We start from the raw sequence: 16,532 nt of genomic DNA, 5'->3' as shown, positions 1-16,532 counted from the left end.
ATTATCATATACAATTAGTACAGTCAATTGATACATGGCAAATCTTGGTAAAGAACATTGGAAAATAGTTCAGTAGATTTTTAGATACTTCCATGGCTTTACTGATGTTAGTTTCTATTTTAGAAGAATTACAAATAGAGTTATTAGGTAAGTTGATTTTGATTTTGCTGAAGATCTTGATAATAAAAGATCTCTTACAGGTTTTTACTATTGGTGGTTGTGTTGTCAGTTGGAAAGTTACTTTACAAACTATAGTAACATTGTTTACTACTGAAGCTAAGTACATGGCTATTCCAGAGGCTTGTAAGGAAGTTATTTGATTAAAGGGATTGTTTAGCGAATTCAGTTAAGACTGGCGAATTACCACAATCGTTTGTGACAATCAAAGTGTTCTTTTCATAAGAGAATGAAATATATTGATGTGAAGTATCATTTTGTGTGTGATGTTATCTATAATGTATTCTATGTTGCTATCATTGTGGTACATAAAATGGACAGACTTTAGATTTACGTGACATTGAGTTTTAATAAAAAGATGATAAAGTAAAAAATTAGTATCATGCGCACCATTTTAAAGATGGGTATCTAGGGTTATTTTATATTCTTAAAGTAAAAATAAATTATTTTTCAATTTGGATAGAAAAAGTATAAATATGGAAAGAAAAATATTGATTTTAGTCACTCTACTTAATAGAGCTTTCGTGTCTAGAAACGTAGTTTATATTTGCTTGAATAGGAGGAATATTTTTCTAAGCAACGTCTATTTTTGCTTGCTTGTGTGCTACATTTTTTTAAGCAATTACAACTTATTTAGTCTTTCAAGGCATTGACTTATGGCGCACATACAAAAATGTTGTTAAAATATTACTTATAACACGCGTTAAATGTGTGACATAAATTTTCAATTGATTATTATCTTAAGACATATATATGGAACACACTGCAAAAGCTAAAAGGTTACGACATATTCTTAACACATGCCATGTAGATTATATACAAAAATGGCGATTTTTTTCGATCACACGCACTTGTTGAGTAAAATATTTCGTTACTCATCCATTTTAAATATGGTCACGGTTTAGTCATCAAACTTCAAATTATTTTTCGATAATCGCTCATCTTTGAGATGTTGCACTATATCAATCATTAGTCATATTTTGTTCTCGTTAACATGTTGCACGAAAAATCCACGTGACAAGTTACGGCCATTAAAAAATTACAAATAACAAAACTATCCAAGTAAAATGTTTCATTAGTCACCAATTTATATTATGATCACGGTATAGTCATAAAAATTCAAACTGTTTTCCAATGGTCACTCAACTTCAAAACATTGTGTTCCATTTATCCTTGGCTAGATTCTGTTCCGTTCATTTTGCAAGGAAATTTCATGGGGCAAGTGATGATTGTTAAACAATTAAAATTCAGCCAAACCATCAAACTCACAAAATTGTCACATATGAAACACAACTTTAAAATGATAATAAGAACTGATAATAATATGCTTATTGGATGCTTCCCCAGAGTTATCAACAACTTCGAATCATTTTTAAAAGATCTCAACTGAGATTTTGAAAATTCTTCTAAATTTAGGTGTTCACGGCTTAGATTTTAATGAATTTTATTGAAATTCTTTAAAATTTAAGTTCCTCCATAAATAGTGGATTTAAGAATTAAATAGAAGGATTTTAAAAGATTGGGGTGGATTTCAAGATTAAAAATATATATATAACAAAATCTTTGAAATTCCACAATTTTTAATTAGGCCCCGTTTATTTTGGATGAATTTTCCATGGAAAGTGGAAAAAAATTTCCACTTTCCACCTTTTTAAGTGTCTGATTGGCAAATTTTTATAGGCAATTGATTTTCTAGCCATCAAACGACCAAGTTTTCCATAATTTTGAGGAATTGCAATTCTTATAGGTTAGGTGGGAAAATGAGTTTTCCAATTTTTTTATTTGTAATGGAAACAAATTCTATCCACAATTGTAACAAATTTTATCCATTTAATTAACAATTTTCATGTAAAATAAAGTCAAATGAATACCAAAAGATCCAAAATTTCAATATTTTTATGGTGGAAAATTATACTAATCAAACACATTTAATTGACAATTTCCAGTAAAACAAGTTCTAGACAATTCAATTCCCTGAAATTTATTTTCTTTTCACCCAAATTCCATTCTTGCAATTCTATTAGATTTTTATGGAATTTGTGAAAATCTATTCAAATACACGAAATTCATTAAAATTTATGATCGTTTAAACTCTATCAAAATTTTAGCTGAGAACCTCTAATACTTCATGTTGTTCCTTGAGTACACAAAACAATTGAATAGTGGTAACCTTATGTTTTCTCTTAAACCATCAATAACAGCAGCCTTAGGTGGTGTAATCTGATCCATAGTTTTCTTTGACACATTAAATCAAATTTCCAAAACTAGAGTCCAAAGTATCCATAATAGTAGTAAAAACAAAAACTCTAACTAGAATGAGCTTGGACCAATACAAGCCCAATTACATAAATAAAGAACAAAATAAAGTCCAACTAGAAATAAATAAAAAAGATCGGATGTCCTCATCGGAGTTCTGAACAATGCCATGAAAACAAAATTATTTATGCACGGCAACAAGTGCGTGCACTTGGGATTGTTCTTCAACAATCCTAATCTTATGTAGCGACATTCTCATTTTGTGTCATTATTGCCAAGTAGATGGACACTTTTATGAAGATCTTCAACAATATTGGAGATAGGTGAAGCGTCACCAAGGTTTGAAAGTTCATTAGCACACTCATCATCTAACGCTACACTTAATTTGGTATGCAATGATCCATTGTCACCAGTTGCAAGGTGGCCCAGTCCTTCCTGAAGCATATCAGTCGTCGTCTGGAAAGACTCCTTGCATGTTTCTTTGGTCGAAGGTGGCAAATTAGCTATTGATGCTGCAATGAATCCACTCTTAGATTGAAGCTCATTAGCCACGGATAATGTTGCGTTAATGGCATCATGCCAATTTGTTACACCATTGATCATGGTTATACAAAGGTCCTCGTCTTTCGAGTTTTTGCAAAAAGAGTTGACAGCGAGTGATGTTGCGAAAGCTTGTTGAGTGAATATAGAAGCGATAATGACGAATAAAGTGTGAAAAAGGGGAATTCTTTTATTCAAGAAGAAAGTATCGCACAACACATATATAAATAGAACTTTGAGCTCACTAACAGAATATTATAGCTCATTAACAGAATATTACAACTCATTAACAGTGGTTAGTTAACTGTAACTAACTCTAACAAACTTTAACTACCAACTTAATATTCCAATACCCCCCCCTTCAAGGTGGACGGTGTAAATCAGTGACGGCCATCTTGGAGAGTAATGGGAACAATGGATGGGCTAGTAAAGGTTTGGTAAAGACGTCTGCCAACTGATGCTGAGTGGGTATTGACATGAGCTTGACAGATCCTTCAATTACTTTATCCCGAATGAAATGAAAATCAATTTCGATGTGCTTTGTCCTTTCATGAAAGATAGGGCTACTAGCTATGTGAATTGTAGCTTGGTTATCACAAAAGATCAAGGCTTGAGATGATGATGAAATCTGAAAATCTCGAAGCAACAGATGAATCCAAACAACTTCACTAGCTGTGGAGGCTAATGCACGGTATTCTGCTTCAGCGGATGATCTGGACACTGTTTGCTACTTTTTAGCTTTCCAAGAGATTAAGGAGTCCCTAAGGAATACACAAAAACCTGTGACAATTTTTCTTGAATCAGGACATGCTCCCCAGTCAGCATCCGCAAATGCTTGAATCTGTAAAGAAGAAGAGGCAAAAAACTTCAGCCCTTGACCTGGAGCAACTTTGAGATATTTCAATAGATGATGTACAGCATCAAGATGAGGCTGTCGTGGCTGAGAGACAAACTGACTAAGTTTGTGTACTGCAAAGGTTATATCTGGTCGAGATATGGTCAAGTAAAGTAGGCGTCCAACGAGTCTCCGATACAAGGGTGCATCATCAACTAATTCACCATCGAAAGAACGAAGGCGAGTTTTAAGGTCCATTGGTAAGGTAGCCGGTTTGCAACCTAGGAAGCCAGTATCTTCAAGAAGCTGCAGTGTGTAGTTTCTTTGTGAGAGGAAGATCCCATTGTGGGATCTAGCTATTTCAAGACTAAGAAAATATTTTAACACCCCAAGGTCTTTCAACTTGAACTGACCATGTAAGAAGGTTTTCAAGGAGTCAATTACATTGTGGTTCGGGCCTGTAATGATGATGTCGTCAATGTATACTAGCAAGGCAACAAACAGGTTCCCAGATCCTTTAGTAAACAAAGAGTAGTCTAACTTTGTTTGCTGAAAACCATGAAGGATAAGTGCTTGGGAAAATTTTGAAAACCATTGTCGAGATGCTTGTTTAAGTCCATAGATGGACTTATGAAGTTTACAAACTAGTTGTTCTCCTTTTGCAACTTTTGTATCTGCTTTAGAATAACCCAAAGGCAATTCCATATATATCTCTTCAAAAAGGTCCCCATTAAGAAATGCGTTGTTAACATCTAACTGAGTGAGATTCCATTTATGAATAGCGGGTAAGAGCAAGTAGCATTTTAACTGTCACGAGCTTTGCAACAGGGGAAAATGTTTCAATAAAATCCAAGCCCTCTTGTTGGGTATAGCCCTTGGCTACCAATCGGGCCTTATACCTATCTATGCTTCCATCAGACTTATACTTTATTTTTTATACCCATTTGCAGCCAATAGAGTGTTTACTCTTAGGTAGAGTAGTGATTGTCCAAGTATTATTATGTTCCATTGCAGTCAATTCAGATGCCATAGCCTCTTTCCAATGCTGAAATTGTACAGGTTGGTGGTAAAATTGAGGTTCAAAGTTTGAGGAAACTGTTAAAAGATAATTTCTGTGCATAGAAGAGAATGCATTGTAGGAAATGGACCTGGATAAGGGTTACATTGAGTTATTGTTTGGAGGAGGTGTATCTGTCAGAAGATTGCAATGAAATTCTTGCAGATATGAGGGGTTTTTAATGATTCTATTTGACCTTCTAGGTAGGAGGGACGAGGTGTGATTAACTTGCGTTGCTTGTTCCTTAATGGAATCTGAGTCTGAGGATGGAGATGTAGAATTGGTGATAGGAAGATCATTGGAGACATGATCACTATTATTTTAATCTAGATGCATGGTAGTTGTGTTTTGAGAAGGATGATAGGGAGTTGGTTCATGGGCAATACGAGGCAAAACGATGTCAGGGAATGGGTCAATGAGATCAGTGGTATGAGTTATTGAGTGGAAGGGAAAATGATTTTCATGGAACATAACATCTCTGGAAACAAGGAATGATTTTGAGGAAATGTCATACAACTTATAGCCCTTCATGCCTGGAGGATATCCCACAAAAACACATGTTGTGGCTCGGGGGGAAAATTCATTTATGTGAGATGGTAGTGTTGAGGCAAAAGAAAGACTCCCAAACACTTTGAGAAAGCTGTAATCTACTAGATTACCATATAATAGAGTAAAATGGGTGTTATTTTTCAGGATTGGTGATGGAGTTCTGTTGATAAAAAATGTAGCTGTGAGTACACAATCTCCCCAGAATTGAATTGGCACTCGTGACTGAAAGAACAAAGCTCGAGCCACATTGAGAAGATGTTGATGTTTTCTTTCCATTACTGAATTTTGTTCAGGTCTTTCCACACATGCAAACTGGTGAATGACCCCTTTTTCATTGAAGTATTCTGTGAATTTTAATTCTTGAGCATTGTCGGATCTGAATTTCTTGATTGGTTTGTGGAATTGGGTTCGGATTAGAGTGAAGAACTTAGGAATGATGAAACTAACATCAGATTTCTGCCTCATAAGGTATACCCAGGTAAACCTTGTGCAATCATCAACCAAGGTAAGAAAATATCTATGACCACCATGTGTAGGAGTGTGGTATGGCCCCCAAACATCACAATGAATCAAATCAAAAGCAGCATCAGACAAATGATTATTTGAAATAAAGGATAATCTTCTTTGTTTGCCTAAAGGACAAATAGAGCAAGGGAAAATACCATCAACATTTTGTCTATTACAATCAAACTGTAATTGGTTTTTCAACAATTTCAACTTTTGAAATGACAAATGGCCAAGTCTATTGTGCCAAATTGTATCAGTAACATTATTGACTATTGGAAGAAAAGAGTGTTTAATAATTTTGGAAAAATGAACTGGATTAGAATTAGCTTCAATCACATAAAGGTCTGCAGTCTTTTTACCCCTGCCAATCATCTTCAATGTGTGCAAGTCCTGAATGATACATGAATTAATGAGAAACTTGACACATAAAGATGATTTCTTGGTTAAGGAGCTTACAGATAGAAGATTGAATTTGAATTGGGGAACAAATAACACATCATTCAATACATAGTCATATGATAGATGCACAGTTCCAGTGAAATGCACAGGGATTTTAGTGTGGTTTGGCAATGTGACATACACGTTATCAATGTGTGAAATACAGAATGATTGGAACAAATGTGGCTTGTGGCACCTGAATAGACTATCCAATACTTTGATGAATTGAGTATTGGACTCACTGAGATTGAAAAGCAGGTACCTGATTCATTGGCAGAATTATTATTGATCTCTGTGTCCATTTTTGCAGCCTTGAGATGACTACTCAGCATATTCATCAAATGCTGATACTGATCAGCATTGAGAGTTTGTATAAATCCTCCAACATTTCCTTGTGATTTATCCATGCCAATTTCAGAATCAAAAACCTGGTTAGCCAGAACATGGCCACCTGATCCAGTTTGGTTGTTCATTCCAGGTCTTTGTCTTGGTTTATATCCTAGTGGATAACCATGTAATTTGTAACATTTATCAATTGTATGTCCTGTGAATCCACAATAGGTGCACATAGGTTTTTCCTTCTTCTGGAACCTGTTGGAATGATGTCCAACGCCAGCCTTTCTAGTATCATTTTGGACTTGAAAAGCCATGGAATCAGATCTAGGTGTTATATTAACTTTTCTCTGGTGTTCTTCTTGAGAAATAAGGGCAAAAACCTTGTTGATAGGAGGAATGGGATCCATGAGTAGTAGCTGACCTCGAACCTGAGCAAATGACTCATGGAGCCCCATCAGGAATGACATAACATATTCTGTCTGATAATGCTCAGCTAGCTTTTTAGTGCCTCCACAAACACATTTTCCACATGTACACATACGTCTATAGTTACTTAATTCTTCCCAGATTGTTTTCAGCTTAGTGAAATATGAACTGACAGATGACTGACCTTGTGTATGATCTATTAGTTCTCGCCTTAGCTGGAATATGCGTGGTCCATTCCGTTGTTGAAAACGCTCCTTTAGATCCATCCAAATTTCATATGCAGATTCAGAGAATATAACACTTGCAAAAATTTCTTTAGACACAGAATTTAGAATCCAGCATATAACAATGTTGTTATTCCGGATCCATGAGTTGAGTAATTCTCGATCATTTTCAGGTCGTAAAATAGATCCATTGATGAATCTTAACTTGTTCTTCACTGAAAGTGCAATCATCATCGATCGACTCCAAGATGCGTAATTATCCCCAATTGCTGTTAAACGAGCATAAGTCCTGGGTTATCTGAGTGATGTAGATAATACGGACTGGTTCCATCATCAACTGCTGAACTTGATGATGAAGAGATATTTGTCGTTAAATTTGGAATATCTGAAGCCATCACATAGAAGCTTCAAGAATAATTGAATTTGTCAGAGAAACTTCCAGAGTTATTTCAAAATAGAAGAAATCGTAGATCTGTCTTCATTTGACCAGATCACACAAAAATGAGATGAAATTAACACAGCAACGGGAAGCAATTTTGCTATGATACCATATTGATGAACAAAGTGTGAAAAAGGGGAATTCTTTTATTCAAGAAGAAAGTATCGTACAACACATATATAAATAGAACTTTGAGCTCACTAACAGAATATTACAGCTCATTAACAGTGGTTAGTTAACTGTAACTAACTCTAACAAACTTTAAATACCAACTTAATAATCCAATAATAACGGCTAGTAGAAGAAATGAGAGAGAAATGAACTTTCCAAATGCCATGACTTTGATATCTTCTCTTGCCTTTCGGATTTTCAATGACAAAAAGATCCAATTGCACTCTCGGAACTTGCTCCATTTATACCATTTTAGGCCATATTTCATCCGTACTCGTGAACCCGTACTTCGTTGCAGACTTGAAAACCATAAAAAATCTGAGGTTCTCTTAAGTTACGGCAAAGTTTGTGGCTTTATATTTGGCAGCAACGATTCGTTTTTCATTTTATGGAAGGTTTTTTTTCCTTTTTTTTGATACCCAGGTGTCCCAACTTCGTCAGACTAAATCCTGGACCTCAAGCCTCCGGCCTCTCATTAGCTTGAGGAAGTTAATCGCGGGTTGTGCCCTTATTGGCTCCCAGGTTCCTGCATGGCTTTTACTCCTTTCCCAAAGAGGGCCCTCTCCACTGCCTTCCAGCACCTTGCCTTCGAGATAAATCCCCCTTCCAAGATACTGCCTTCCAGGAATCGAACCCTCCACGCTTGGTTTGTAAGCCTACCAATGCAATTGTTCCACCAATGCAATGGTTTATCGAAGGTTTCATGTTAGTCAATATGTTCTAATGAAGTCTTGTGGTTAAAAAGATCTCACGGTTATCAGGACAAATTATCATATTTTCTTGTTTGTCAGTTTGAGTTTGATGGAAAGTGTTCTTTTTGCTAAATTTCCTAGTTTGGGATATTTACAATTGAACATAGTAATTTAAATAGCAACCTTCAAAAGTTCATTAATTGATATGTAAATCAAAAACATAGAAACCTGAACTTTCCCTTTTTGTTTTATCATGATATTTAATTGCATATATATATATATATATATATAGAGAGAGAGAGAGAGAGAGAGAGAGAGAGAGAGAGAGAGAGAGACTTGTGGTTTGATCCATAGTTGTTTATTAAATGCAACTGAAAATAGGTCGATCAGAGTCCCGTAGAATTTACTATAGTAACTTTAATAAACTATGACAGTCAAATTCGGGAAACACAAACCAACTTGTTAGAAAAATAATTTCGTGCTATAAACATAGTCGTCAAGATCCCGAAATTTTATATGTTGTACCTATATGAGTTTTATACTTTTCTATGAAGTTTTATAAATTTTCGTCAAGGTTTGCTAGGTCAAATAATTTTTGCAATTTTACTGTACAACCATAGAAAACTGTTTCTGCTAGCTCTTTTTTTTAAAAAATTATTTTGCTCCATAATATTTTTAAATTTATATGTTTAAGAAAAAAAAAAGATATATCATGATTATATAGTTTGATTAAATATATATATTTTTTAATAACTTTCTACTCATATTTTGGAGATTTACGTTAAAGAACTCATGAATGGTAACGCGCTGGATTATTAGAATTTGGGACGTTACAACTACTCATTATTATCCACAAATTTTATAGGATCCATTACTATTAATCTTACTATTTTTCTTTATAAACTATTTAAAAATTAGACAGGCAGTATAGATTAAATATTTTAAATGGATTTAAAACTAATTTCTTGGAGGGCATCCATTTACTATCTTTTTACAACCTTTGACCCATCCATTAATTGATGTTCATAATTTTTCCCATTCATTAATTTATGCTAAAACTATGAACAAACCAAAACCTATAACTGAGGACAACCTTTCGCTTGCATGAATATTCTCTATGTACCACAAAAATATGCTAAGAAATAGACTTACCATTCATTCTACAAAATTGACTAGTTTATAATCAAAATTTCCAAACTAATCTTTCCCCTTTCCAATTAGACTTTGGACTTGAGAGACCCCATAGAGAGAAACAAGAGAGAGAGATAGAAGAACGCAATAAAGGAGCCCATAAAAACGAAGTAAAAAAGACTCATAAATTAAAGAAAAAGGAAAAAAAATGGCTCCTAAAAAGTTCAACTATTTTTCATTGTTTTTCTTAACCTTGGTTGCTCTTCTTATTGCCCAGAGTACAACTGTAGAAGCAAGAAAATTCATTGGTGTCAACCAATTTTGCACTACTGCCAGCCACAAGAAACTCTGCACAAAAATGGTGAATGGTGCTACAAACATGCACGATGCAACACAAAATGCCATTCTGGAAACCCTTGGTCTTGCTAAAAAAATTCAATCCATGTCTCATTTGATCGAACCGGCTATTGCAAATTTGGAACCTGTAAGCCAGGAATCAATTCGGAGTACTTGTAAGGACAATTTCGATAACATCGTTGATGATCTCGAGGTAAGTCGAACAATGTTATCTTAAAACTTACAATGTTAGATGATGATTATGAATATTTAATTAAATATTTGTCTTAAACATGTCCTTCATCTTAGGAAAATTCATTTTTTAATAGAATACCTAACACGTGCCTAAATCATTTAAAACATGTGTGTGTGTGTATATATATATAGAAATTGAAAGCTTAAAATGCACATGACTTCATATACGTAGCAATAAGATTTGAACTCGAGACTTTATATCTTTTAATACCATATTAAACTGCCTCATTTTAAGGCTTAAGTTGTTAAAAAAGGAAAAATGAATGATATAATTAAATTTCAGTTTTGGTGAAAATTCTTTTCTTTTGAAATCAAATTCTACTTATTCTAATTTTTTATTCACCAAATATTTAGGTCCCGTTTGATTTCCATTTTTTTAAATGATAATGAAAAATATAGTTGTTACGAGACCCACAAAAGATAAAAAGTCAAATATGATAGCTTAATATAATACATAACGGTCATATTTTTCATTTTTGTGGCCAAAGAATGAGAATCAGACGGAAGCTTAGTATGCGTTTGGTTTGTTGGTTTCAAATTTTTTTTAGTTTTCAAAATATCCAAAAATATGAAAAAAAGTATTTAAATAAAAATTTAAAGATTATGAATTCTAAAAAATTAAAATATAAAATTATAAACAATTAAAATTATAAAATTCATATATCAATAATATTCTAACAAAATGAAAATTCAAAATAATATATTCCAAAAACTAAAAATAGTAAAATTATAGAAAAATTAATATTCTAATAAATATATTGTAAAAAAAAAAAGATAAAATTATCATATTCTAGAAAATAAAAATTATATAAAAATAAAATCTAAATAATGTAAAAATAAAAAATAAAAATTTTACAAACTTGTAATGATACATAAAATATCTGAAAAAATGCATTTAAATTACCATATTAGATTTTCAGTTCACAACATGTATTTTTATTTTTTATTTCATATATTTTCCCATTCAATTTATTATAATTTTTTACTTACTTTTCTAATGAAAAATATTGTAAGATTCAGATTCATTAACTTTAAAATGTATATATTACTTCATAGTTTAATAACATAATATTGTTATATTTTTATTGAATAATATTTCATAGAATAAAATGCTATAAAATAATTTTTCAAACTTGCAGACCAAACTTATTTTCTAATTTTCTATTTTGACAAATAGTTTTTCAGAATAACTAACCAAACATGCTTTTAACAATCATAAAACATAGCGTCAAAATACAAAACTGAAAATAAATTCAAAACTCAAAACTAAAAGTTGAAACACAAAAAAAAAAAATTAAAAAAATAATAATAAATAAAATAAAATGAAATGAAATGAAATGAAAAAAAGAAAAAAACCGAGCCCTTACTTTTTCTATTCATACAAACACTTCACGTTCTTCCTAGCGTTCACTCCAGTCCACGGCCCAAGCCAACCCACCCCATTGCCCGACAATCATCTACGGCCACCCTGTGTCACCAACGAAAAGCAAATGTCCAACCCATCATCATCATGAACCACCAACACCACCCTCCGTTAGGGACGGCAACTGTTCGGTTCAGTCAAAATCATCATCGAACCGTTAAATTTTTTGCCTACCATAATCGCACCATAACCACGTAAATCGGTTCAGTTCAGTTAATAACCACGAAAATAAATTATTTTTTTATAAGTTCATCCGTCAAATTGATATAAAACAATTTATGAAAAAGAGAGTCAATAAAAACAAAAACACAATATTTCAAATGAAAATACAAACATTATCCCAAATCCCAATTGCAAAATACAAATTTAACAAACAATATTATGAATATAACAATACTAAACTTTTCTTCATTCTTGATTCTTGTGCATTGTAGTTACTTAATTCATGCTCGATAATTCAAAAGTTTCAACATTAACTCATATTCAATCTTCATTCTTCCCCACAAATCTTACTAGTATAGGTCAGCACTCAAAATTGATTCCTATATATTAAATAAGAAATATAAGTAGAGAATACAACGATATTACCTAATCCAGAATGGTTTTAACTAAGATTTAAATTTAAAAAATGTATCTCTTCGTCAACTTCCTCTTTAGTAAACATTGTCATCCCTAATAAAAGAATGATTTTTTTTAAGCAGATAATCGGTTCGGTTTCAATTCGACGGCATAAATATCATACATGTACCGCCACAAACCGGTTCATTAAAATCAAATACCATATTCGTCCTATTGCACTATCGGTTAGATTTTTTTCATTCCATTCAGTTCGGTTGACTGCGATTTTCAGTTTTAACGGTTCAAATTGCCATCCCTACCCTCCATCCCTCCCCCAAGAAAGCAAAAAGGTTCGATGATTTGGATTTGAGGGATCTATTAGAGCTCTTATGAGAAGTTCGTAAACGCCAGACGAAGGTCTATTTTAGATTTAATCTGGTAGCTTGTGAAGAACTCCACCACCTGATGGTGGAGCTCTTTCCGTTTGTGAGAAATTCTTTTTCTAGTGTTAGTAAGAATTTTTTTCTGGAGGAGCTATCTCATCTCAAAGTTTAAACTCTTCAAAATAAAATAATTTATTTATTTGAATTTCATCTTTAATACGTACACCCATGTATTCTGACTTGAAATTGTTAAATTTATTCATTTAAATTTCATGTTGCGCAGACAAGCCTGCAAGCCCTAAAAGACAATGATCAAGGCACGTTGTTGACATATTTGAGCGCATCGGCCAGCACCGATTGTGGGGATGCACTTCAAGAATTTAGTGTTGATAACCCATTGAGCAAAGTCACCGGGCATTTGGCCAAAGAAGTAGACAATTGCTTGGCAGTGGTGCAGCAAATCTAAGTTCCTTGATTTTCAATTAAGGACCTCGAAATGCTAAATAGCTTGGTTGCTGAATAGGGTTTGACAAAATAATGAACAAATTTTATTTTTTTTTTTGTTTTTTTCTTACTATTATCCTGTGCCGTCCAATTCTCTCTGCGGAGCATGTCATAAATATATAGTACTTTATTCTATAATTTGTCTGCACACGTACATTGTGTTTTTGAATGCAGAATTGAGCGTCTTGTTAAGGTAAATTTGAATGTTCATTTAGGTGTTCCTCATACAAATAATTAATCATATGGAATTCCCATGTTTGTTGGATGTATAAATTTCTGAACGTCCTTAGCCATTGAAGAATTCTCTTGATTTTGCAGCTTCATCTTGGCCTTTTATCCTTACAGCAGAAAAAAATTTCTGATTTTTTCATGAGAATATTTTCTATATGTCATGATTGTCACTTCGGATTTTCTCGATAGATTTCGAGTTTTGTAGTAATAATAGAGAATTGAATTCGATTTCTTTGATTTGAGGTGACCCTAAGTAACATTAAAATACAAATGAAGACACCCTCCAATGAGAATTGCTTTCAACGACTGCATGTTCCTTGTTGAATTAGAAGAAAGTTTTCTAGGGGAAAAAGTTACAAGGCTGTATTATTTGAAGATATAGAGGGTAAAAAGCTTGGTCGGTCTTGAACTATAGAATATACTAACTGGCTCTATCATTATATTGCATATTAGGCCTTTGTTTCATACCCATTATTTTAAAATACATTATTTTATCTCTTCTTTTCAACTGCACATTTTTCAATAAAATAATATTATACACAAATTCAAAACTTTTCCTTATTTTAGTCCACAATTTCTCCATTAATCTATAATTTCAAAATGCATTCTAAGTGAAAGTGGGACTCGAACAAGCACTAGGTATCGAGCTAACATTTTACGAATGTCGTGCCCTTCAAACATAGGACACCATTTTTTTACTTTTTTACTTTTTTTTTTTTTTTTTTTTTTTTTTTTTTTTTTTTTTTTTTTTTTGAAATTTAGACCAAATTGCTTTTCGGAATAACAAATACACAGTGTTAAGTTGAACAATTGAGCACATTATAAAGTTTAGAAACGTTATATGTACATGGCTTAAAGTTTAGTGACCAACTAAATGTGTTACCTAAGATTTAGAACAACTGAACCTCTTTTAAATATCCCATGTTTCTTTTTGTTAATCTCATCTATTTATGGATCAAAATTACGTTTATTATATTAACGCACAAAATAAATATAAAACACATCCTTCAGTGAAGGGGTTCTTCACTTTTGGTTTACCTTTGGATAACTTTAGAATAGAAGAAAACCCAGATAAAACAATAAAATAATTCTAAACAAGCACCAATACCATAATAACTTATGAGAAGATCATTTGAACAACGTAGAAATGAACATAAAGAGAATATAAGGGGGAAACTTTAAAATCCGAATAATATGTATATTGTAAAGGTTATTTGATAGAATTTGAAGGTGTAAATTCAACCATTAAGCAATAAAAATATAATAATTTTTTATTCATTATAATCTTGTCCACTATAGAGTATTGAACATACAATAAAAGATGAAATACGGGATGGGCATATATACTTAACTGTGACGCCCCAATATATTCGACTGGTTAGGTTATTAATACTAAAAAATTTGAAATTACATCAGTTGAATAAATAAACTCATCGTTGTCATCTTTATGTAATTAAATAGGAACATAGGGAAAAAAAAAAAAAAATTGACGGAGCATGAAACAAGGAATTAAAGAGAAAACCTTAAGAACACAAAATTTGATGGATATTTATTGGAATCCACCAAATTATGCAGGAAATAAACCTACGAAATTTAGTAATGAATGATAACAAAAACAATGGAAAACCTTTTATTTATAACGATTTGCATGGAAACGTAGTTTAAAACAACTAAAATTAATGAAAACAAAGTTTAAACAAACTAAAATTGAAAAAAAAAATTCAAAATAAACTAAATGATAGAAATAGCGTTAAAACTTTAAAAATCAGTTTTTGAGTCCTAAACGAACTTAAATGGCCGAAATTCATTGTACGTCACAATATAACAGTATGTATTGTTCGTCTCGTTATCCTCTTTTCGGAATAGTCTTATGAGCCCAATCCTGAATTCGGATGTTTCCCCTCTACTATTACATTTTCCCCATTTTTATTCAATTTCTCTTACATCTATTCAGCAATATGGTCTACATCAGTTCCTTCCACTTCCAAAGAACTTAATCCCCAATTATAATCTAGATATAAAAGCTTATCATCTTTATGGAACTCATACAAATTTGTCGTATTGAACGTTCAAAAAACACTCATAGAAGCTGTTAAATCAATAATACAAGTATTGTTGTTAATTCGCTTAAGCACTTTAAAATGCTCATACTTTCTCGGTTTCAACTTGTAGTAGGTAGCAACGAGAAATCTCTCATTTCTCAAGAACACCATCATTGAGTCTCCTTTCTAAAATTGTTTATCTTGTCAATGTGAATCTGCTACTGCTCTATACTTTGCGTTAGTTTCCTCCAACTTCTATTTTACTTCATCATGGACTGTTAACACCTCTTCTGCCATATTTCAGGAACAACACTCCTATTATCGCCTTTAGGCAACTTCATTAGATTCATCACATGGTAAGAGACCTCTGTGAACACAATAACAAGCGGGGACCTACCTGTAACAGTATGAAACGCGTCGTTTTACGCAAACTCTACCTGAGGTAGTGCAAAATCCCACTATTTAGACTTATGTCCGCTAACACTTTGAACCATGTTTCCAAAGGTACAGTTAGTAACCTTGGTCTGTCCATTAGTTTGGGGATGGATAGTGATGTTTCGATTCAAATTGGTTCCAAACAACTTTTACAAGGTATTCCAAAATTGCCCCAAAAACTTTATATCTCTATATGATGTGATAGACTTGGGAACTCCACTCTAACAATCTCTCTAAAAAACAGTTTGGCAATACTTAATGCATCTGAAGTCTTCCGACAAGTTATGAAGTGCATCATTTTAGAAAACATGTCATAAAACATAATAATCAAAATATTTTGTTCATATAAGCACAACTTAGGTAACACATTTATTTATTTAACCATGTGATATATGCATGAAAATAAGAGGAGGTTTACTTACTCGAAACATGAGCAAATTTACCTTTAGAATTGTAAGTGGAGATGCCACTAAACATTTACTAAATTAATGTGTCAAAAATCCTAGTTCATTATCATTTATTAACGTAATAATTTCGACAAACTCATTATCATCATTATCATTTTATTATTATTATTATTATTATTA

The 16,532-nt window shown here is 32.6% G+C and overlaps 2 protein-coding genes across 2 annotated transcripts in view; one reads left to right on the top strand and one right to left on the bottom strand.

Moving 5' to 3' along the window:
* Positions 1-9,867: 9,867 nt before the first annotated feature.
* On the top strand, positions 9,868-13,510 carry LOC111376358. Its single transcript, XM_022999315.1, has 2 exons — positions 9,868-10,328; positions 13,017-13,510. Exons 1-2 carry the CDS (start codon positions 9,987-9,989, stop codon positions 13,197-13,199), a joined length of 525 nt encoding a protein of 174 aa, XP_022855083.1. The 5' UTR covers positions 9,868-9,986; the 3' UTR covers positions 13,200-13,510.
* Positions 13,511-15,788: 2,278 nt separating this feature from the next.
* The window catches only part of LOC111376357 (uncharacterized protein DDB_G0271670-like), a 7,349-nt gene continuing 6,605 nt past the window's right edge, over positions 15,789-16,532 (bottom strand). Inside the window, exon 5 of the mRNA XM_022999314.1 lies at positions 15,789-15,907. Coding sequence (XP_022855082.1) covers positions 15,789-15,907 — 119 coding nt within the window. The remainder of the gene's footprint in view (positions 15,908-16,532) is intronic.

Source organism: Olea europaea, unplaced genomic scaffold (genome assembly GCF_002742605.1).
Source record: "Olea europaea var. sylvestris unplaced genomic scaffold, O_europaea_v1 scaffold1495, whole genome shotgun sequence".
In the NCBI taxonomy this organism is placed as follows: domain Eukaryota; kingdom Viridiplantae; phylum Streptophyta; class Magnoliopsida; order Lamiales; family Oleaceae; genus Olea; species Olea europaea.
This window is presented reverse-complemented; position numbering and strand designations above follow the sequence as displayed.

Coding starts and splice junctions, on each gene's coding strand:
- LOC111376358 (XM_022999315.1), top strand. CDS start 9,987: ATGGCTCCTAAAAAGTTCAACTATTTTTCATTGTTTTTCTTAACCTTG. Junction 10,329..13,016: donor ACATCGTTGATGATCTCGAG/GTAAGTCGAACA, acceptor CATGTTGCGCAG/ACAAGCCTGCAAGCCCTAAA.